The sequence below is a fragment of the Delphinapterus leucas genome, unplaced genomic scaffold (genome assembly GCF_059928025.1).
Source record: "Delphinapterus leucas isolate spDelLeu-1000000601 "Yukka" unplaced genomic scaffold, BTC_Dleu_Yukka2 spDelLeu_asBTCV2_sq25, whole genome shotgun sequence".
NCBI lineage: Eukaryota > Metazoa > Chordata > Mammalia > Artiodactyla > Monodontidae > Delphinapterus > Delphinapterus leucas.
In genome coordinates, this window is record NW_028322234.1 from 9,185,926 (window position 1) to 9,207,959 (window position 22,034).

At 41.1% G+C, this 22,034-nt stretch overlaps 1 protein-coding gene across 1 annotated transcript; it reads left to right on the forward strand.

Moving 5' to 3' along the window:
• Positions 1 to 4,617: 4,617 nt before the first annotated feature.
• LOC111166773 (uncharacterized) lies at positions 4,618 to 21,104 on the forward strand. Its single transcript, XM_022558819.2, has 4 exons — positions 4,618 to 4,795; positions 18,299 to 18,425; positions 18,625 to 18,685; positions 19,067 to 21,104. Exons 1-4 carry the CDS (start codon positions 4,793 to 4,795, stop codon positions 20,475 to 20,477), a joined length of 1,602 nt encoding a protein of 533 aa, XP_022414527.2. The 5' UTR covers positions 4,618 to 4,792; the 3' UTR covers positions 20,478 to 21,104.
• The last annotated feature ends 930 nt before the right edge of the window (positions 21,105 to 22,034 follow it).

Consider the following 22,034-nt stretch of genomic DNA (forward strand, 5'->3'; position numbering starts at 1 on the left):
TCCAGAAAGTGAAAACATCCTTAGGAATCCTTGTGTGCTATTGCTAAGGCTATTAAATTGTGTCTCCAGGATGAAAAACAACACGGCAGTTCATCAAAAATTTGGAACTGAGTTACCGTTTGATCTAGCAACTCTACTTCTGGGTAAGTACTCAAAAGAATTAAAAGCAGTAACTCAGAAAGATATATGTCCACTCGTGTGTCTATTAGCATTATTCACACTAGCCAAAAGGTGGAAGAAACCCAAATGTCCATTAACAGATGAATGGATCAAAAAAACTTGGCACTGGGTCTTCCCTGGTGGCACAGTGGTTAAGAATCCACCTGCCAAATGCAGGGGACAGGGGTTCGAGCCCTGGTCCAGGAAAATCCCACATGCCACGGAGCAACTAAGCCCGTGCGCCACAACTACTGAGCCTGCGCTCTGGAACCGACGAACCACAACTACTGAGCCCAAGTGCCACAGCTACTGCAGCCCGCATGCCTAGAGCCCATGCTCTGCAACAAGCGACGCCACCGCAGTGAGAAGCCCGCGCACCACAGCAAAGACCCAACACAGCCTAAAGAAAGTAAAATTTTTTAAAAATTAAAAAAAAAAACGTGGCACTTAAGATTCCATGGAGTGTTACTTGGCTTTAAAAAGAAAGCAAATTCAGATGTGCTACAACATGGATGAACCTTACGAACATTATGCTAAGTGAAATCAGCCTGTCAAAAAAGGTTAAACCCTGTATGATTCCATTTGTATGAGGACCTAGAGTCGTCAGATTTATAGAAATCAAAAGAGTGGTTGTGGGCTTCCCTGGTGGCACACTGGTTGAGAGTCCGCCTGCCGATGCAGGGGACACGGGTTCGTGCCCCGGTCCGGGAGGATCCCACGTGCCGCGGAGTGGCTGGGCCCGTGATCCATGGCCGCTACCAGGGGCTGGGGTAACAGGATAATGAAGAGGGTTTTTTTCTAATGGGAAAAGAGTTTCAGTTTTGCAAGATGAAAATAGTTGGAGATTAGTTTCACAATGTCAATTTACTTCCCACCACTGAACTGTACAGTTTTAAAATGTTGAAAATGTAAACTTTATGGCATGTGTACGTTACCAGAATGAAAAGTAAAAATTTTAAAGCAGGAGAATGGAAACACAACCCACAGAATGGAGGAAAAGTCTGCAAGTCATATACCTGATAAGAAAATTGTCTCAAAAATATCTAAATACCTCTTATAACTTAATTATAAAAAGTCAAATGAGTCAATTTAAAAGTGGCAAAGGATTGAATACACATTTTTCCAAGGAAGATATACAAAGATGGCCCAGAGTATATGAAAAGGTGCTGGACATCATTAGTTATCAAGGAAATGAAAATCAAAACCCCGGGGAGATACCACTTCAAAACGACTAGGGGGCTTCCCTTGGCACAGTGGTTGAGAATCCACCTGCCAATGCAGGAGACACGGGCTCGAGCCCTGGTCCGGGAAGATCCCACATGCCACGGAACAACTAAGCCCGCGCGCCACAACTACTGAAGCCCGTGCACCTAGAGCCTGTGCTCCACAACAAGAGAAGCCACCGCAATGAGAAGCCCGCGCACCGCAATGAAGAGTAGCCCCTGATCGCCACAACTAGAGAAAGCCCGCACACAGCAACGAAGACCCAACGCAGCCAAAAATAAATAAATAAATAAATTTATTAAAAACAAAACAAACAAAAAAAACCCCACTTGGATGGCTGGAATCAGAAAGTGAGATGACAAATGTCAGGGGTATGGGGGGAAATTTGACCCTCATAAACTGATGGTGTGAATATAAACTGGTTAGCCACTCTGTAAAGCAGTCTTGGAGTTCCTCAAAAATTAAACCTAATGTTATCATATGATCCATTAGTTCCTCTCCTAGGTATATGCCCAAGAAAAATACATGTTGGAACAAAAACTTGTACATGAAATTTATAGCAATGTTATTCATAGTAGCCAGAAGGTGAAAACATACCAAATATCCATGAACAGACGAATATATAAACAGAACATATTTTATCCAACCAATGGAATATATTTCAGCCACAAAAATGAATGAACAATTGATACCTGCTACAACACGGTTGTCACTTTTTAAAAAATTATGCTACATCAATGAAGTCAGTCACAAAAACCATAGATACTAGGATTCTTTTCATATGAAAACCCTGAAAAGGGAAATTTATAGAGACAGAACGTAAATTAGGCGTTGCCTAAAGCTGGGGTTTGGAGGAGGAAGATGGGGCAATTGGGGGTGACAGATAAAGGGGAGACAGTTTTCTTTTTGATGTGACCAAAATGTTCAAAAATTATGGTGATGATTGCGTTTATCTGTAAATATACCAAAAACCACTGAATTATACACTTTAAAGTGGTGCAGTGTATAGTATGTACATTATATCATAATAAAGCTGTTGAAATAAGTAAATAAATGCATTAAGCACTTTGCAATGCAGGAGTTTTGCAATCCAGTCTCTTCAGCATCTTGGAGTTTCCAGGTTAACACATCCATCACCTCACATTGTTTGTGTGTATGTGTGGTGAGAATTCTTAATCCACTGTCTTAACAAATGTACAATATAGTATATGTAGATCAGAAAATCATCACATTGTAATCTTTAAATATAGACAATTTTATTAATCAATTATACCTCAACAAATCTGGGGGCGGGGGAAGAGGTTCTAGGTGCATCTCAAATTTACATAACGATTTATTGTTTTCTTATATTAGTGAAATAGGAATCAGTTGTCTTAGGGATATTATAGTCGCTTACATTTCAAGTTCTCTAGGGACAAAGGCAAAAACTAATCTAAAATAAATTTCCTTACCTGAGAATTTAATGAATACATCTCACACCCTGTGCTTAGACTGAAAAGAGTCCTTGAGCCCAACTAGGACTGTAGGGTTCAAACTTCCCACCAGAGCCAAGTTCTTGGGATTCTGTCTCTTAAGTACCAAATGAGTGGGGTTAGACCACGGATGGATGGACGAAGGCTCAGCGCTGTCAAGGATCAAAGATTAAAATGGATGGAATTCCCTGGTGGTCCAGTGGTTAGGACTCCATACTTTCACTGCCGAGGGTGCAGGTTCAATCCCTGGTCAGGGAACTAAGATCCCGCAAGCTGCGCAGCGCAGCCAAATTTAAAAAAAATAAAAAATAACTTAAAACTGAAGATTAAGATGAAGCCAGATTCTTTATTACAGATGGTGAGGTCACATTTCAGTTTCTGTGTTTCTGAAAAAGGGTCACAGTTCCATGAGTGGCCTCCCAGCCTTACACCAAACCCTTGAGAAATAAAATACTGCCTGCCTGCCATGTCAGTAAACAAAGGATGTTACATTTATCAGCAACTGCAGTGAGCCGGAGAGCCCTGAGGGAACTCAGGAAGGAAACAAAGAATACCTGCCATCTAGCAGCCATCAGACTGCAGCCACTCCCAACAGTGGTGAACCCTGAAGAAACTCAGGATGTGAAAACATAGGATACTGTAGCTGAGGTACACATCAAAGGAATGATTTCAGTGAGTCCACACTCTTGCATCTTCCCATAGATAGAAAAGTGCTAAATTCCTTAACTTGAGATATCTAGTTTTCTTTTATTAACAGTAATCTTTTGTTCCTACTACCTGCCCTTTGTTGCAAAACTCCTATATATCCTAGCTACCCCCTCACCTCCTCAGAGCAATCTTCTCAGGGTTGCTTAAAATGCTGCCTCCCAGGCTTGAAGTCCTCAGTATGTCTGCCGAATAAAACATAACTCTCAACTTTTAGGTGGTGAATATTTTTTTGGTCGACACCCTTGGCCCCTAGAGAACACAAGACCCTGTTTTCCAGTGTGGCCAGGTGTTGGGTTGCACCCTGCAGGTTTGCAAACCCATTAACTGCCCAGTCTCAAGACCAAAGAAAGAGCCTGGAATCAGCCGTAGAGAAATCAATGGTTTAACGGATAGGGGATCTTACATGTCCGAAGCAGAAGGCCCCTGGAGCTACACCTCACTGTAGACAGCAGATGTCAGGCAGAACGGTCTTCGTTGGGTGGGAGTTACCAATAATGGAGGAAACTGACCTCAGATTGGCTCATCAGTTACCATGAAACCTCACCACTCCTTTGATAAGCTATGAAAGTGGAGATAGTCTGATGTGAAGATTAGAACAATCAGTAGCCAGGGGCAAGTACCTAAGCATTTACTGATTAGGCTCTAAGATTAAGAGGGAGGATCAGTCATGTGAATAGGGTGTAGGTGAAGCAGGGCCTGGTAGAGCAGGGGATGTACAGAGAGCAAGAGAACAGCCATCTTGGGTGGCCTGATCATACACCTGCCTGGGCTACCCTCATGCTCTGTGCTTAGTTGCTCCATTGGGAAACTCAGTCAGAAATTCCCTGCGCTCGTGTGTTCATATAGAGCTGGGCGAAAAAGTTCTGTTTCAACGCAAAGGAATCGGGCTGGGTCAGGTTTCCGCCCCACCCGCTGCCCTCAGCACGGGTCGGGGCAGGGGCGGGGCGGAAGCTAGTTTCCAAGAGTCACACATCCTCCCGCCCAGCTGTCACTCAAGTACTGGGGGATGCGGCCTTGCAAACTGTCCAATCAGGGGCGCCGCTTGGGCAGGTGGGTGGGGCGACGCACTGCTCTAGCTCGGGCGTTTTCACTCCCTCAGGCCAGGCTAGCGATCCGGTTTCCTATCCTTCAATGACGGAGGTGGCAGTGCCTCAGAGTCTGTCGCGCTGTGACCTGCGGTGGTCGTGGGAGTCGTAGGAAGGATTCAGAGAGACCCAGGAAACCTAGAAATGGTGAGTGTGGGTTACCAGGGTGCGGAGTTGGAGCGGGAGGGAAGGAGGCGTTGGTTGGAATTGATCCGAACCAGCTGTGATGGTACCGGGCCTCCCCGCTGTCAACTCCGGAGTCTTGAGGACGCGAGTGGCGCCGCTCGGACCTCGGTCCCCTCCGTCCGGCAGCGTGGGGGCGGGGCCGGCAGCCGGGACCCCGGTGTCCTGTCCCGTCACTGCAAGCCGCGGCTTCGGCCCCGGCCCCGCAGCCCCACAGCCCCACAGCCCCACGTCCGCCCCAGATTGTGTGGTGACCACCGGGAGGGTCATCAGGGGACCATCGTGACTCGGTCTCCGTGGTTCGTGCGTGAGAGGAGCTGTGGTCTGGGGGGCCCCCAGTCCTTACTTTCTCCCAGGGGGGCACCCGTTTTCTCTTTGAGTTTTCCAATTATTTGGGTAGCAGAGTCTCAAGTCCACGACCGTGTCCCCTCAGCCTAGCTCTTTCTAGGGCTGGTAATAAACCCCTAAATTTTCACAATCCACCCCACATTCCCAAAGCCATCTTTCCTTCTCTGATTCACAACATCATTATCAACTATTTGTCCTCCGTGGTACCTTTCAAACAGACCCAGTATTTTAACTTTATCATTTTCCCCCAGAGCCCTGGATGGCCCTTTTTTTTCAGTTTACTTTTGTCTGTGGGTGTTTTCCATGAGAAGAAAGCAAAGAATAATCTCCTGGAATTAGGTTGTTCAAAATCCTTGTGCCTCTCCTCCCAGCCTCATTCCTGGGCACAGACATCCTATGGGTGGAGGTTCCTCTTTAAAACTTTCCTGGGTGATATGTGCTGTCAGCGTTGGCCCTCCCTGGGATTGTCACCTTTAAAAGATTTATTCATGTATTTAAGCATCGTTTTTCAATCAGATAAAATGTATTTAATCAATACAGTTTCAAAGACAGTAGTATAAAATATTTCCAAAGAGGCAGAAGTGGTGAATTTCAGAAAAAATAAAATATTCCAGGATTACATTCCATTTGCAAATTCTTGTTTTGCTTTTTTTCTTCCCCCAAGCATGTGTAGTAAGTTTCTGAGGACTATTCTTTACTTTTGGGTGATTTCAAATGAAATTCTCAGATTGTGTGGTGTCTGCTGAGACTTGCAGACCAAGTGTTCAAGTGTGATTAATTATTTTCAAACCAGTTTCTTGCTTTGGAAATAATCATTAACTGACATCTTTTCTTCTGAAACGAGTAGATATTTTGTGTTTTCTGGTTGAACTAGTAACAGTGGCTTACAATTTTCTTATCTCCTTTCCTTATAAACGAAGGGTTTAAATTATTTTGCTGGATTGTTCAAACACCAGGTTTGTGTCAGTTAAAACATCAACCATGTTCCAAAGCAACTCCAGTGCAGAGCAGAGGCCTATAGTCAGTGATCCATGCTTCCTTGAGCCTGTAAAGAGAAGGACTTGCAGGCCCAGTTGTTCTTCCTGGGGAGCCTCCCCTGCAGATGTCCTACCTGCTTACACCCATCACAGAAGGAGACTTATGCTGAGAGAAGCTACAGAGCCCTGGAAAGCTGGGGGTGCACCTGCAAGGAGGTGGAATTGATTCCCTTTCTGAGGTTGTAGTTGTGGTTCCATAGGCCTAGACATTTCTAGACGTCATGTTTGAGTTGTACATCCACAGTGTGATTTGTGCACATTGAGAGAGTCTGTTACAATCACATCCTCTGTCTTGTGGACAAAGGGTTTATGAATTGGGGTCAGAACCTTAAACTGAATCAGGCTGAGAGTTTCCTCACTTGTGAGACTAGAACCTAGTGGAGGCAGCACTTCCATGCTTACAGGACGCGGGAGGGCTTGTGAGCTCCCAGAATTCATTCATGTGGCTCCTCAGCTGTCCCTACCCTCCTTCTCCAGTGACTAACCCACTCTAGGGGTTATATCTTAGACCCCAAGTCTGGGAATTTGGTCATCTTTCTGAAAGTGCGTTTTTCTTCTGAACTGTAGCTAGAAGGCTGCTTATCTGTGTTGATTCCAGTATTTGTGTTTCTTTTGTTGTTGTTGTTGTAATCATTTATTACTTCCGTGACAATTTTTAATCCAAAAATGGTATTTGAGTACCAAATTGAAACACTGTGATTTTTAATGGTGGTTTATAGCAGAGCAAATGATTTTATTTTATACAATTTTAAAAACTATACAATTTCTCCTTTTAAGGGGAGTTCCCTCATGCAAGTTCTCCAGGTTTATTGCAATCGTGTGTGTGTGTGTGTGTGTGTGTGTGTGTGTGTGTGTGTGTGTGTAAGAGGTGGCTCTGTTTTGTTCTGGGGTTGGTCCAAAACCAGGTGGAGTTCCAATGCATGCAAAGCTTTAAAATTCTACCTTAAGGAGGTTTAATAAGCCAATATCAATTTCCAAGTACTTTGCAAAAATTGTTAAATTTTTCACATAAATACTGGAATCCTCAAAATCACACAGTCATTTCAAATATGTGTTTCTTTCTTTGGATTTCTTTCTCAACTGAAGATTGCAGTTCTTTGACTCTAGTTTCCATTAGCTTTGGGGCTTTTAGTGTGTAAGTTGATTGAGAGATACGATGTGAGTAAAGCAAGAAAATTGTGGAACCAATTAGAATTTTGTTCCATTTAGACAAAATAACTTCAACATGAGATGGGTGTATTTAAGTGCTCAGGTGCTTTTTCCATTAAAAAAATTTATTTATTTATTATACAATTTTTAAAGGTTATACTCCATTTACAGTTATTAAGTATTTATCTTTCTCTGACTTATTTCATTTAGCGTAATGCCCTCCTGTCCCTAGGGAACTTTGACATTTAAAAAGGTCATGCTATTCCTAAAGCAAATAAAGTCTTATTTTAATGGATGTGAGGAAAAAACAATTGAATTATATTTCTGTTGATATAAAGAAAACACCTTAAAGCTTATATACATCTTTTAAATTCCTAGTCCATTTCAGGGTTTAATTGCAAACCCCTAATATTTTTCATTATGCCACTCATTCCTGAAAATATCCCCAGTGTGAAATGTAGTGGAGGGACAAACTATAATGTTCTTGTCCTTTCAGTTAGAAGGGGATTTGTAAATCTTTGACGGTGTGCAGTTTTATATCTGTTAGCATTTAAAGGATTAAATCTTGGAGTGGTTTCCTATGTAGAAAAGTTAAAATTAATTTTAAAAAGAAAATTAATTTAAAATAATGATTAAGCATAGGAAAATATGACGTATATCAATTTCTCTCCTGATTTTAAATAAATGATGCACATGAGGGTTAAAAAATATTCCTAAAATAAGAAACTTAAGAAGACTCCCTACCTACATATCCTCCTCCACTCCTGTACTCTTACTCCACCCACTCTCAAATTACCAGTTTTTGATTACTTCTTGATCATCTTGTTAATATTTCTTTATATAAAAAGAAGCTAGTGCGAATGCGTGTTTCTCTTACCTGGGTTTGTTCTTTTCGGGCCTCCCACTGTTGTGGCCTCTCCCGTTGCGGGGGCAACAGGCTCCGGACGCGCAGGCTCAGCGGCCATGGCTCACGGGCCTAGCCGCTCCGCGGCATGTGGGATCTTCCCGGACCGGGGCACGAACCCGTGTCCCCTGCATCGGCAGGTGGACTCTCAACCGCTGTGCCACCAGGGAAGCCCTGGGTTTGTTCTTATAATGAGTAGTCAGGATCCACATATTTGATGTTTGACTACTGAAAGATAAGCCTCACCTCTCCCTTTTCCCCTAGTGCTTCTTATCAGGACAGGCTGATACGAAAGCCTGGAGGCTCCTGCCCTGTGAGCTGCTGTTTGCTGGGGTCTCCTCCTGTGCGCTGTGCTGCCCTGTGTGGCGTTGCTGATCCACAAAGCCTGGGCTCTATACACAGAGGCAGTTTTGGTAATTCCTTGTCTTTTGGGAGCAGGAGCCCTGGGGCCCTCCTTATAATGGTCCTGAGTTCATGGCGTGGATGGAACCTATTTGTGTTTGGAGTGAAGGTGTGACTGAGGCTGGGTTCACCCAGACCTTGGGGCGGGGGGTGATCTTTGGGGAGTACTCGGATGATTATACCCTGTGAATGAGGTGAGCCCCTTGGATGGTCACTCCGAAAAGAACAATTATTCCAGAGAGAAAGAGAAGAGAGGGTAAAGGTAGCCAGTAGATGCCAGGCTGAGTCCGCTCCTAATACCAGAGGGCTCACCAGGCCCCTTAAGTACCTCTGCTGCTGCTGCCCCTGCCTCTACTGCAACAAAGACCCTGACCCTCTGAGTTACGGTGGACAAAACCCATCGCCTCACTGTGGCACAGCAAAGGGATTAATTTAAAACAATTTAAGCCTAGGGTGCTTAATTTCTTTTTTTTTTATTTGCGGTACGCGGGCCGTGGAGCACAGGCTCCGGAAGCGCAAGCTCAGCGGCCACAGCTCACGGGCCCAGCCGCTCCGCGGCACGTGGGATCCTCCCAGACTGGGGCACGAATCCGCATCCCCTGCATCGGCAGGTGGACTCCCAACCACTGCGCCACCAGGGAAGCCCAGGGTGCTTAATTTCTATAAAGTAACCAGTTATCATGAAGGAGGCCTCTGACCCTGATGGCACTGGGGTGAGGCTCTCTGGAGGAAAAAATTATCAATACAAGAGAAGAGAGGACACCCTCTCCCCCAGAGTATATCCAGTGACCTAAGATGCAAAACAAGGAAGAACTGGAGGGAGGGAACAAGAGAAGAAAGATACTGAAATAAAGGAACACAATTTCACTCAACTGTGGAAAAAATTTGCATTTTTCCATAATTTGCGATTATGCTAAAAAATTTGCATAGCAAAAGATGGAAGGGGCCTGCTTAGCTTTTGGTCCTCTATAATATGGGTTTGATTTAATATTAACATCTCCTGTACTGCACTAATTCACAAAACTTAATGTAATTAATCAAACTAGGTTTCAAATTACAGGTATACCTGGGGATTCCACTAAGTTTAAACAATTTACCTCATCATCTTAGGAAGAATTACTGAATATAATATAAAGGACAAATAGGTATAATTTGCCTTCAGCAGCAGAACTCTCACGTTGCCTAAGTTTCTCATAGTCATATCGCCCATTGTCCCAAAATATCCCATAGTGAGCAGGAAAGCTCTGAACCCATGGTTCATTAAGTAAAATTAAATTGTCTTCTACTTCCAAATTGGCTAGACAAAATGAGACCCCAGAGAGAGACCTTAACTATCAGTTAAATCAGTTAATATGGCCTGATTTAAATTAAACAAGGCCTTGAATTATTGAAAACCATTATAAGAAATGTATTTAGGGAGAAGTGTTTACCGCCAATTTTCTTCTTTAATAGCCTTATTTGGTCTGCCCTTAAACCTGGAAGGGATGAATGACACCTCATAGTGGATTACAGCAACCCGAGTTGTGGTTGCATCAAATTAGCCCCTATTCCTAGTCTCCAACATTATGGAAATTACTTACTCCATCCAATCAGCGGCTGGTAAATACCCTGCTCTCACAGATTTGATAAGTCTGTTCCGTTCAGTGCCTATTTCAACACCCTCTCAGCTGCAGTTGCCTTCACCTCTGAAGGGACATGATACACGTTTACCTGGTTACCCTCAGGGAACCTCAGCAGCTTGGCCATCCCACAGTCTCTGCAGGCAGATCTGAACTGCATGCACTTGTTCCAGGAGCACAGGTATGACATCACACTAACGACATCCTCCTCTGAGAACATTCATTTCTCATTCATTCAGGACATACAATTGCTGAAAAAAGGAACTTGCGAAAAGTGTGTGGGCCATTGACCCCACACATATGTGAGGCCCTTGGTTAAGTTTCTGAATGTTTTTTGGTAATTAGACAGCTTTTCCCTCCCTGACAATGTGAAGAAATATCTGTAATCCCTCTCAGCACCTACAAGATCTACTAGGTTCTTTTGGTGTTGGGGAGACAGCATATTCCTTATTTACGAATTTTACTTGAGCCCATTTTTACTATTACTTGGAAATTGGCCCCTACCTTGAGGGCACCCCTACTACAGAAGACTCTGGACTATGTTTAAATGGCCATACAACAGGCATTCCTGTTAGTTCCTTTGGAGTCTCCCTCAGTATAGAGGCTAATGCCTCCTGGAATTACCCATGATGGCCTTAAGTTATCTATAGGCTTCTGGTGCAAGGAACTGCCTTAGAACTTCAATTATCACCATGTACCGGGCTCTCTTGAAAATAGAGGCTCTCACAAGTGCTGAGCATGTGATCCTCTGCTGAGCTGCCCATTATGCCTTTAACCTTGGAAATAGCACCCCATCAGGTCGGCATGCCTACCAACACCTCCATGTGACATGATGGAGTCAAACCTGTCCTGGCCTATGCCTCCTGCAGGAGGGTGGCCTCTTCCCTGTTCAGTCCCTTGAAAGTTGCTTTGGTGTTGGAAAAGGTCACCACTTCCCCAGATGGAGGCTTCCCTGGGATTGACGGAATGCACAGCTTTTGGGTGTCCACAGACTTTAAGGATGACAATATGCATTCCTACATGATGAGCTCTGTGGAGAGTTGCTGCTCTTCATCCCTTAATTGTGATATCCCTGATGAATGACCAAACCCCAGGGTCACACTAACCAAACATCAGGCAGTCATCTTACTACTGACCAAAACTGGTCTCATCTACTTGTATTCACAGACTTTTGGACGATTGTCTAAGAGTTGCCCCTTTGTGGTAAAAGAATTTTAGGAACCTTTGAACTCAAGAGATACCAAAAATATAAATCAAGGTAAATCTCGTCTAACATACCCTAGGTCCAGAACACACGGTCTTGCCAGGACAATTCTCATCCATGTTGGAGTTCTAGACACTATTGATAGTAACCATGGCACTTCTCAGAATATGCAGTGCAGTTCTCTTCAACATGGCATTCAGTGGAAGTTTTACCTCTCTTACTGGTCTCAGGCTCATGGAGCACCATACTGCCTTATTGAATAAGTTCAAATCAGTTGAATGAAAGGTGTCCCGTTTCAGTCATCAGTCAGTCAAATCAGGGGTGAATTGTAATTCGTTTGTCTTCATCTTTTTCTTTCTAATACACTTCAGTTGTTTTAGGGTAGTTTTAGGTTTACAGAAAGTATAGAGAATTTCCACATAACCCCTCTGCATCCACAGTTTGCACTCTTTTTTACTTCTTGTTTAACTGGTACATTTGTTAAAATTGCTCAGCAAATACTGATACAGTAAATTGCATTGTTTACATTAGCATTGACTCTGCGTTCTAAGATCTGTGGGTTTGGCAAATGTTTAATGATCTGTGTCCTTCATTTCTGTATCACATACAGTAGTTTCACTTCCCTAAACATCTTTTATGCCCCACCTATTCATTCATCCCTCCCTCCAACCCTCAAATCCTTCACAGCCTGAGATCTTTCTACTGGCCCATAGTTTTGTCTTTTCCAGGGTGTTATTCACTTGGAATCATACAGTGTGTAGCCTTGTGAGATTGGCTTCTTTCACTTAGCAGTATACTTTTAAGGTTCCTCCATGTGTTTTCATGGCTTGATACCTCATGTCCTTTTATCACTGAACAGTATTTCATTGTAAGGATATACCACTGATTTATGCATTTGACGCTTGAAAGATATCTTGCTTAACTCTTAACCCTTGCCAAGTATGAATAAAATGCCTACAAACATTCATATGTAGGGTTTTGTGAAAATGTGAGATCGTGAGTTCAACTCATTTAGGTCAATACCAACAAGTGTGATTGTTGGATCTTAGTATGAGAAGTAAGAGTGTATTTAGTTTTGACAGAAAATTCTGTCTTCCAATACAGGCATATCAAATTTCATTCCCACCAACAATGAATAAGGATTATCTATAGCTTCACGTCTTCACCAATGGCTGGTGTTCTGAGTGTTTCAAAATTTTTGGCATTTAATAAGTATGTAATGATAGCTCATTGTTTTATTTGTAATCCCCCAGTGACATATGTTGAGCATGTTTTCAAATTCCTTATTTTCCATCTGTCTTTCTTTGGTGACTTGTCTGTTCACATCTTTTGCCCATTTTTATTTGGAGTATCTGTAATCTTATTGTTGTGCTTTAAGAGTTCTTTAGTTGTTTTGGGTATCAGTCATTTATCAGATAAGTGTTTTACAAAGGATTTTCTCCTGGTATGTGACTTGCCTTTTCATTCTCTAAACACTTTTTCCAGAACGGGAGTTTTTCATTTTAATGAAGCAAAACTTAGCATTTTTTCTCTTTTGGGGATTTCTGTGTGTGTGTCTTATTGAAAAATTTATTACCGAACCCAAGGTCACCTGTAGTTTCTCATATGTTATCTTCTAGAAGGTTTTTGCTTTTTCATTTTACATTTAGATATATGATTTGTTTTAAGTTAATTTTTGTGAAAGGTGTAAGGTGTGTGTCAACTTTCATTTTGTTTATGCTCATGTGTGTTTCTATGTGAATATCCATTATTTATAGCACTGTTGAAAAGACTTTACTTTTTCCGTTGAATTGCCTTTACTCCTTTGTCAAAGATCAATTGACTGTATTTGCTTGGATCTATAGGAAACCAATTGACTTGTGTATCCTTCAACCTTGCTATACACTGTTACTAATTACAGGGGTTATCTCTGTTGTTGTGGATGCTATCAGATGTTTTGCATAAACAATCATGTCATAAGGAACAAAGTTTTATTTGTTGTTTCCCACTCTGTATACCTTTTATTTCTTTTTCTTACCTTACTGCATTGGCTAGGGCTTCCAGTACATTGTTTAATAGGAGCAGTGAAAGGAAACTTCCTTGCCCTATCCCCCTCTTAACAGTAAAGCATCCAGCTTCTCACAACTCAGTAAGATCTTACCTACAGGTGTTGTGTAGTTGTTCTTTTTTAAGAAGAGAGCCTTCCACTCAATTTCTAGTTTGTTATCATAAATGGATGTTGGATGGTGTCAAATCTTTTTTCATGGTTATTTCCTCCTCCTTTTATTTCTGATTTAGTAATTTCTGTTTTTCTTCTTTTCTCAGTTGTCTTGATTAGATGTTTATCAATTTTATTAAATTAATATTTTCAAAGGACTAGCTTTGGGATTTGAAAACTAAGAGTTTTGGGTTTTGTTTTTAAAGAACCATACTTTATTCTTCCTTTTTTAAAATTTATTTATTTTATTTATTTATTGTTCGCTATGTTGGGTCTTTGTTGCTGCATGTGGGCTTCTCTAGTTGCAGCAAGTGGGGGCTACCCCTCATTGCGGTGCACGGGTTTCTCATTGCAGTGGCCTCTCTTGTTGTGGAGCATGGGCTCTAGACGCGTGGGCTTCATTAGTTGTGGCACACGGGCCCAGTAATTGTGGCTCACGGGCTCTAGAGTGCAGGCTCAGTAGTTGTGGTGCACAGGCTTAGTCGCTCCATGGCATATGGGATCCTCCCGGACCAGGGCTCGAACCCATGTCCCCTGCACTGGCAGGCAGATTCTTAACCACTGCACCACCAGGGAAGTCCCAAGAGAGTGGGGTTTTTTTCCCAAAACTTTAAATACAGGGATACCTCAGAGATTGGGGGTTCTGTTCAGGACCACCACAATAAAGTGAGTCACACTTATTTTTGGTTTCCCAGTGCATATAAAAGTTATGTTTATACTATATTGTAGCCTATTAAGTATGCAATAGCATTATGTCTAAAAAACAATCTACATAACTCAATTTTAAAACTTCGTTGCTAAAAAGTGTTAACTATCATCTGGCAATGTAGGGTTGCCACAAACTCTTAATATGTAAAATACACAAAATCTGCAAAGTACAATACAGTGAAGCACAATGAAATGAAGTATGCCTGCCTGTACAGTATTTCACTCCACTCTCTTCTTCCTTGTGTTGTTTCTGAAAACAAGTCTGATTTAATTCAAGTCTTTTTTTCTCTATGCAAATCAAAACTACAATTAGGTACCACCTGACACTGGTCAGAATGGCCATCATTAAAGAGTCTACAAATAACAAATGCTGGAAAGGGTGTGGAGAAAAGGGAACCCTCCAACACTGTTGGTGGGAATGTAAATTGATACAGCCACTATGGAAAACAGTATGGAGGTTCCTTAAAAAACTAAAAATAGAGTTGCCATATGAGCCAGCAATCCCAGTCCTGGACATATAGACAAAATTATAATTAGAAAAGATACATGCACCCCTATGTTTATAGCAGCACTATTCACAATAGCCAAGCCACTATTCACAATCTAAATGTCCATCAATAGATGAATGAAGAAGATTGGTGTATATATATATATATGCACACACACCCCCCCCCAAAAAAACAGGAATACTACTCAGTCATAAAAAAGAATAAAATAATGCCATGTGCAGCAACATGGATGGACCTAAAGATTATCATACTAAGTAAAGTAAGTCAGAACGAGAAAGACAAATACCATATGATATCACTTATATGTGGAACCTAAAATATGACACAAATGAACTTATCTACGAAACAGAAACAGACTCACAGATAGAGAGAACAGACTAGTGCTGCCAAGAGGGAGTGGGGGACGGATGGATTGGGAGTTTGGGATTAGCAGATGCAAACTATTATATATAGAATGGATAAACAACAAGGTCCTACTGTATAGCACAGAACTATAGTCAATATCCTGTAATAAACCATAATGGAAAGGAATATGAAAAAGAATATATATGTATAACTGATTCACTTTGCTGTACAGCAGAAATTAACACAACATTGTAGGGACTTCCCTGGTGGTCCAGTGGGTAAGACTCTGAGCTCCCAATGCAGGTGTCTCGGGTTTGATCCCTTGTCAGGGAACTAGATCCTGCATGCATGCCACAGCTAAAACCCGGTGCAGCCTAAATAAGTAAATAAATAAAATAAATAATAAATAGATATATATTTTTTAAACCACAACATTGGGCTTCCCTGGTGGCACAGTGGTTGAGAATCTGCCTGCTAATGCAGAGGACATGGGTTCGAGCCCTGGTCTGGGAAGGATCCCACATGCCGTGGAGCAACTAGGCCCGTGAGCCACAACTACTGAGCCTTCTCGTCTGGAGCCCGTGCTCCACAACAAGAGAGGCTGTGATAGTGAGAGGTCCACGCACTGCGATGAAGAGTGGCCCCCGCTTGCCACAACTAAAGAAAGCCCTCGCACAGAAATGAAGACCCAACACAGAAAAAATAAATAAGTTTATAAAACAAAGGACTAGTCTTTAAAAAAAAAACACAACATTGTAAATCAACTATACTTCAATAAAATAAAAAAAATTTTAATCTTTTTTTCTCAGCTCACTAAGGTGTTTCTTCTGCTAGCTCTTTTCAATATATTCTTTTTCTTCCGTTTGAATATGATATACTTGGGTGTGCTTTTTTTAAAATTAATTTTATTTATTTTTTTGCTGCATTGGGTCTTTGTTGCTCTGTGCGGGCTTTCTCTAGCTGTGGCGGGTGGGGGCTACTCTTCGTTGCGGTGCATGGGCTTCTCATTGCAGTGGCTTCTCTAGTTGCAGAGCATGGGTTCTAGGCGCTCAGGCTTCAGTAGTTGTGGTGCATGGGCTTAGTTGCTCCGCGGCATATGGGATCTTCCTGGACCAGGGCTTGAACCCGTGTCCCCTGCACTGGCAGGCAGATTCTTAACCACTGCATCGTGGGTGTACATTTTTTAGCATTTTCATTTTGTGTTCTCTGAGCTTCCTGGATCTGTGGTTTGCCATTAATGATTAATTTTTGAAAAAAATCTGTGATTATTATTTCACTTATTTTTTCTGTTCCTTTCTGTCTTTCTTTTCCTTCAGGTATTTCCATTGTGTGTATTTTAAACATTCTTTCATTGTCCTACAGTTCATGGATATTGTGTTCTGCATTGTTTGCTCTTTTTTGTCTTTGAACTAGCTTCTGGTGAAATAGATTGTTTTCAGTATAGGCCTTGTATCTTTATTTTCTGTTTCCCAATTTTGAAACCAGTGGTTTCCTGTGACTTCAGAGCTCTGATGGAACTAAGAAGAGTTGTTGATTTCAAGTGTTTTCACTTTTTTCTCTGAGGTTGGGAATGATGGCATCCAAAACCAGAAACCAGAGTTCTCTGACTCCAGTTTTTGATGACTGGCTGCTGACAACCTTAAAGTCTCATCCCCCCTCATTTCTCTTTGACCCACATCTATACAAAGTGATAAGAGTGCCTTGGTGCTCCTTCCTTTGGCAGTAGCAAAACAGTCAGTCCTCATAAGATCCTGTTCTTGTGTGTGAACCCTCACCCAAACCCACCCCCTAACCTCAATTAAAAAAAAAAAAGTCCAGGCACCTTTTGTTTCTCTCAAGCCATTTCATGGCAGCTGGAGAAGTATGCCTTACTTTCCCCAGAGACCTCAATTATGGAAGTAAACCCTTTCATTCACTATTGGTAGTATGTGGTGTCATCAACTAAGGAATTCGTATGCTCAGTGGTCAAGCCATCATACTTCTGTAGACCAGATAGGAGCTTGGGAATTAGAGAAATTGGGAGAAGAGCCTCTAGAATGACTGGTTGGGAAACACTTCTTCCTGCTGTTTGAAAATGGAGATTTTAGAGTTGTTTGGAGGAAAGCACTGCTGAATCCTTCATACATTTTATGGGCAAATTAGCCATGAATCCATTGTGATTTTCAGTGAACACACTTGCAGTCTGCAGCTGTTCCTCAAGGTCAACAAGGCACAGGGCCCAGTGTTCTGGTTCTGCCATAAAGAGCTCTTCTGGCATACTACAGCACTTTGTGTGCCTCTAAGCAGCCCCAAGGCGCACAAGTATAGGGACTTTGTGGTCTAAGTTGTGACATCTTCTTCCTAGTATCTGAACTCTAAGTTCCAAATAACTTTCTAGTCCATCAAACCAGAGAGAGAAAGGGAAAACTGAGCCTGTGGTAAGTATTACACAAGTTAAAAGCAATACTTCCTGACAAGGATATTTTCATTCCACCAGCTACATCATACCACACTACTTCTAAAGGCCTGGAGTACTTAGGGATGAAATAGCCAGCTGGACCTTATTAAAAGCTGGATTTCTACAGGTGTTCTGGATTCTCATGTTTGGTGATAGGAATAGAAGTAAAAGCTTTTAGTTTTCATTATGTTTTTATTTAGTAAAATCTTATGCAGATTTGACCCTTTGGCTCATGGTGTTCTCTAAATGGTGGGTAATAAGAAGGGCGAGGAAAGAGTTTTCCTCACGAAGAATCCATGATCTTAAAATGATATTTGTTTCATGTGTGTAGCATTTCTGTCATTTCCCAACATGCTCTGGACCCTGCAATTAGAGAGAAATAAGATGTGACGAAATCACAATAAAACTATGTAAATAATTTGCATGTTTTCACAATGCTGTTAAACTTATTAGGAAGTGTGGACAGAGAGTAAGTTTCTGATGACCAAGTCATAGAATAAATGTTTGGAGATGACAGAATCATACGTAACCTTCATATAAATGGTGTACAGATGTCCAGTGCTGTTAGTCTCACACATCCTACTATACACATATCTGGGATGTTTTAGGACTCAGTGACCTTTGAGGATGTGGCTGTGAGCTTCACCCTGGAGGAGTGGGCTTTACTGGATCCTTCACAGAAGAAACTCTACAGAGATGTGATGCGGGAAACGTTGAGGAACCTGGCCTCAGTAGGTGAGGATGACAACTTACCTTTACTTTGTCAATTAGAGAACACATGTTTCTTGCTCGTTAACATTGTTCCAAGATGTTGAATGTGGAAATGCAGGATGTTGCTAAATAATCTAGGCATGGTCACAGCCAACAATGGACTTAGATAGTTTTTCTATAACTTCTAATATCTTGGAATCATTTTTCTTGCTCTGCAATTTAGGAGAAAAATGGGAAGATCATGACATTGAAGATCAGTACAAAAACCAGGGGAGAAAACTAAGGTAAGTCACACTCACAATATAAAATAGTGCCTCATGTGAGTATCCTGTTATGTTATGCAGTTTTAAAAGAAGGAAATAAAAGAAATAATGCATGCTCCAAATTTAGTTATTCTTAGAAAATTTTCACCAAAATTACTTTCTTATGTGACATAGATGTTCAGTGTTTGCAAAATAGTTCAACACTATAAATAAACTCTATATGAATGTCACTGTTTTGATGATTGCAAGAGCATTTCTTATATTCAACTTGAAACAATTCAGACAAGGCATAAAACCTACACTATTGCTATAAGTGATAAAAATGTACTTCAAATATCCTACTATTGAGTATAAAATTGTTAATAAAGACCTCATTGATAATATACTCCTTGTTTTTTACAGAAGTCATGTGGTAGAGAGACTCTGTGAAAGTAAAGAGGGTAGTCAATGTGGAGAAAACTTCAGCCTTATTCCAAATCTCAATCTGAACAAGAAAACTACTGGAGTGAAACCACGTGAATGCAATATATGTGGAAAAGTCTTTACGCGTCATTCATCCCTTAAGAGACACATGAGCTGTCACACTGAACGTAAACCATATGAGTATCAGAAACATGGAGAGAAGCCATATAAATGTAAGGAATGTGGTAAAGCCTTTAGCTATCTCCAGTTTTTGGAGACGCATGAAAAAAATCACAATCGAGAGAAAAAATATAAATGTAAGGAATGTGGAAAAGCGTTCCATTCCCGCGCATCCTTTCAAACACATGAAAGGATTCACACAGGAGAAAAACCCTATGAATGTAAGGAATGTGGGGAAGCTTTTATGTGGAGCACAGCATTTCGAAGACACATGGTAACACACACTGGAGATGCTCCATATACATGTAAGGAATGTGGGAAAGCTTTTAATTGTTCCTCTTCATTGCGAACACATGAAACAACTCACAGTGAAGAGAAACCCTATCAGTGTAAACAATGTGGAAAATTCCTTAGATATTATCATACTTTTCGAACACATGAAAGGACTCATACAGGAGAGAAACCCTATGAATGTAAGCAGTGTGGTAAAGCCTTCAGTTGTCCCAGTTCTTTTCGAAAACATGAAAGAATTCATACTGGGGAAAAGCCTTATGAATGTAAGGAATGTGGGAGAGCCTTCAGAGGTCTCTCAAGCCTTCGAGCACACATGATCACTCACACTGGAGATGGACCTTATAAATGTAAGGAATGTGAGAGAGCCTTCATTTCTCCTAGTTCTTTTCGAATACATCAAAGGATTCACACTGGAGAGAAACCCTATGAATGTAAACAATGTGGTAAAGCCTTCAGTTACTATAATTCCTTACAATCACACAGAAGAACTCATACTGGAGAGAAACCCTATGAATGCAAGGAATGTGGGAAGGCCCTCTCCCATCACCAAACCTTAAAAATACACATGAGACTGCACACTGGAGAGAAACCCTATGAATGTAAACAATGTGGTAAAGCCTTCAGATATTACCCTTCCTTTCACAAACACAAACAAATTCATACTGGAGGGAAACCCTTCGAATGTGAACAATGTGGTAAAGCCTTCAGTTATTACAATTCCTTACAGTCACATGGAAGAACTCATACTGGAGAGAAACCCTATGAATGCAAGGAATGCGGGAAAGCCCTCTCCCATCACCAGACCTTAAGAGTACACATGAGACTGCACACTGGAGAGAAACCCTATGAATGTGAACAATGTGGTAGAGCTTTCAGATATTACACTTCCTTCCAAAAGCACAAAAGAGTTCATACTGAGAAGAAATTCTGTGAATAAGGAATATGGAAAAGCCTTTAGTTGATCAACTTCACTTTGAAAACATGAAAGAAGCCACACTGGAGAGAAAGCCTGTCAGTGTAAACAAGGCGGGAAAGCCTTCAGGTATTTTCAAAGTTTGAAAACATATGAAAGGACTCCCATAGAAGAGAAACCTTGTAAGCAATGTGGTAAATCCTGCAGAGATTACACTTCATTAGAAATGCGCAAAAGAGCTCATAGTGAAGAGAAACCCTGTGACTGTAAGGAATGTGGAAAAGCCTTCAGATGTTATCAGAGTTTTTTTTTTTGAAGATGTGCAAAAGATCAGAGTGGAGGCAATGTGGTAAACCCTTCATTTGTCACAAACCATTTGAAGACGTGTGAGAACACACACTGGAGAGACACCATATAAATGTAAAGAATGTTGGAAAGACTTGTCATCCCAGTTCTGAAAGCATGAAAGAACTCACTGGACAAAAACTCTTGAGTTAAACAGCCAGGGAAAGATTTCAGTGAGCCCACATCTTTACATGTGAAAAAGAATATAAAATGTAAGTAACATGAGAAAGCTTGATGGAAACTAATCTATGTATAACATTCCAGAAAATAGGAAAGAGTTGTTATTAAAGTTGTAAATATATTGTCTTTATCAAGCCTCTTTTCTTAGAGCGCACCATTGGACGGTGGATTTCTAGTAATTACTCTCAGAAATGAATACAAGGTGAGATGATTTTATAAGTCATATGTTTCCACAGCAGTACGTAAGATTAATAGGTAGTGCTTTTTCTTTAAATCAGTTAATAATATTTTCTCTTTCCTGTTTGAAACCTGTTGGATCATAGGTGAATTGAAGCATATTTCTAATAATGCAATTAGGTTAACATTGTTTTATAATGTTTTATTTGTTCTGTGTTAAGGGGCCACTGAAAAATGACAGTTTGGTATTTGGATTTTCCTAATGGCCTTGTGGCAGTTCTTGGATATCCTAGTCCAGAATATATATTTATCTTTCTTACCGACAAAGCTCCTTTTTGGGGGTGAAGAGTATAAGAGCCTTTTTCCATTTTCCATACTAATAAACAGTTGAATAAATATTTATGTTTGCCTCACTTATAAAAGAATATAGTTTCCATGTGAATTATTATTTTCATATTTGGGTCTTTGCTTTATGTCCTTCCTTCTGACTATAATTTGGTGAATAGACTTTGAATTAAGAAGAGAGGCCTGATAGGACAACAAAATCTAGAGCTGGAGTTATTCCCCCTGTAGGTAATGTTAGGAACTAGATTTTCCAGAACTCATCCCCTTTGTGTTTCCTTGTTAGAATCCACCAATAGTCTGACTTGCATGAGATTTGGAAGGCAGAAGTGAGGAAGGCAGTAGTCAGATTTCACATATAGAGAGACAGAGGCACAGGAGCTTCAGGTATACCATCTTCCAGCCCATTTTCCATATTTTTTGCCCTTCCAGTCAAGAGTATCCTCAAAACCACAAATAACTCTATGATATCAATTTTTCTTAGAGCTCTGGTTTCAACTGATGTCTTCCCAAGATCCACATCAAAAATCCAGCTTC

Bases quoted from the DNA above. Each gene is read 5' to 3' on its own strand.
- LOC111166773 (XM_022558819.2), top strand. The intron at 18,426-18,624 runs GTGAGGATGACA...TCTGCAATTTAG, and splicing joins GAGGAACCTGGCCTCAGTAG to GAGAAAAATGGGAAGATCAT. The intron at 18,686-19,066 runs GTAAGTCACACT...TGTTTTTTACAG, and splicing joins AACCAGGGGAGAAAACTAAG to AAGTCATGTGGTAGAGAGAC.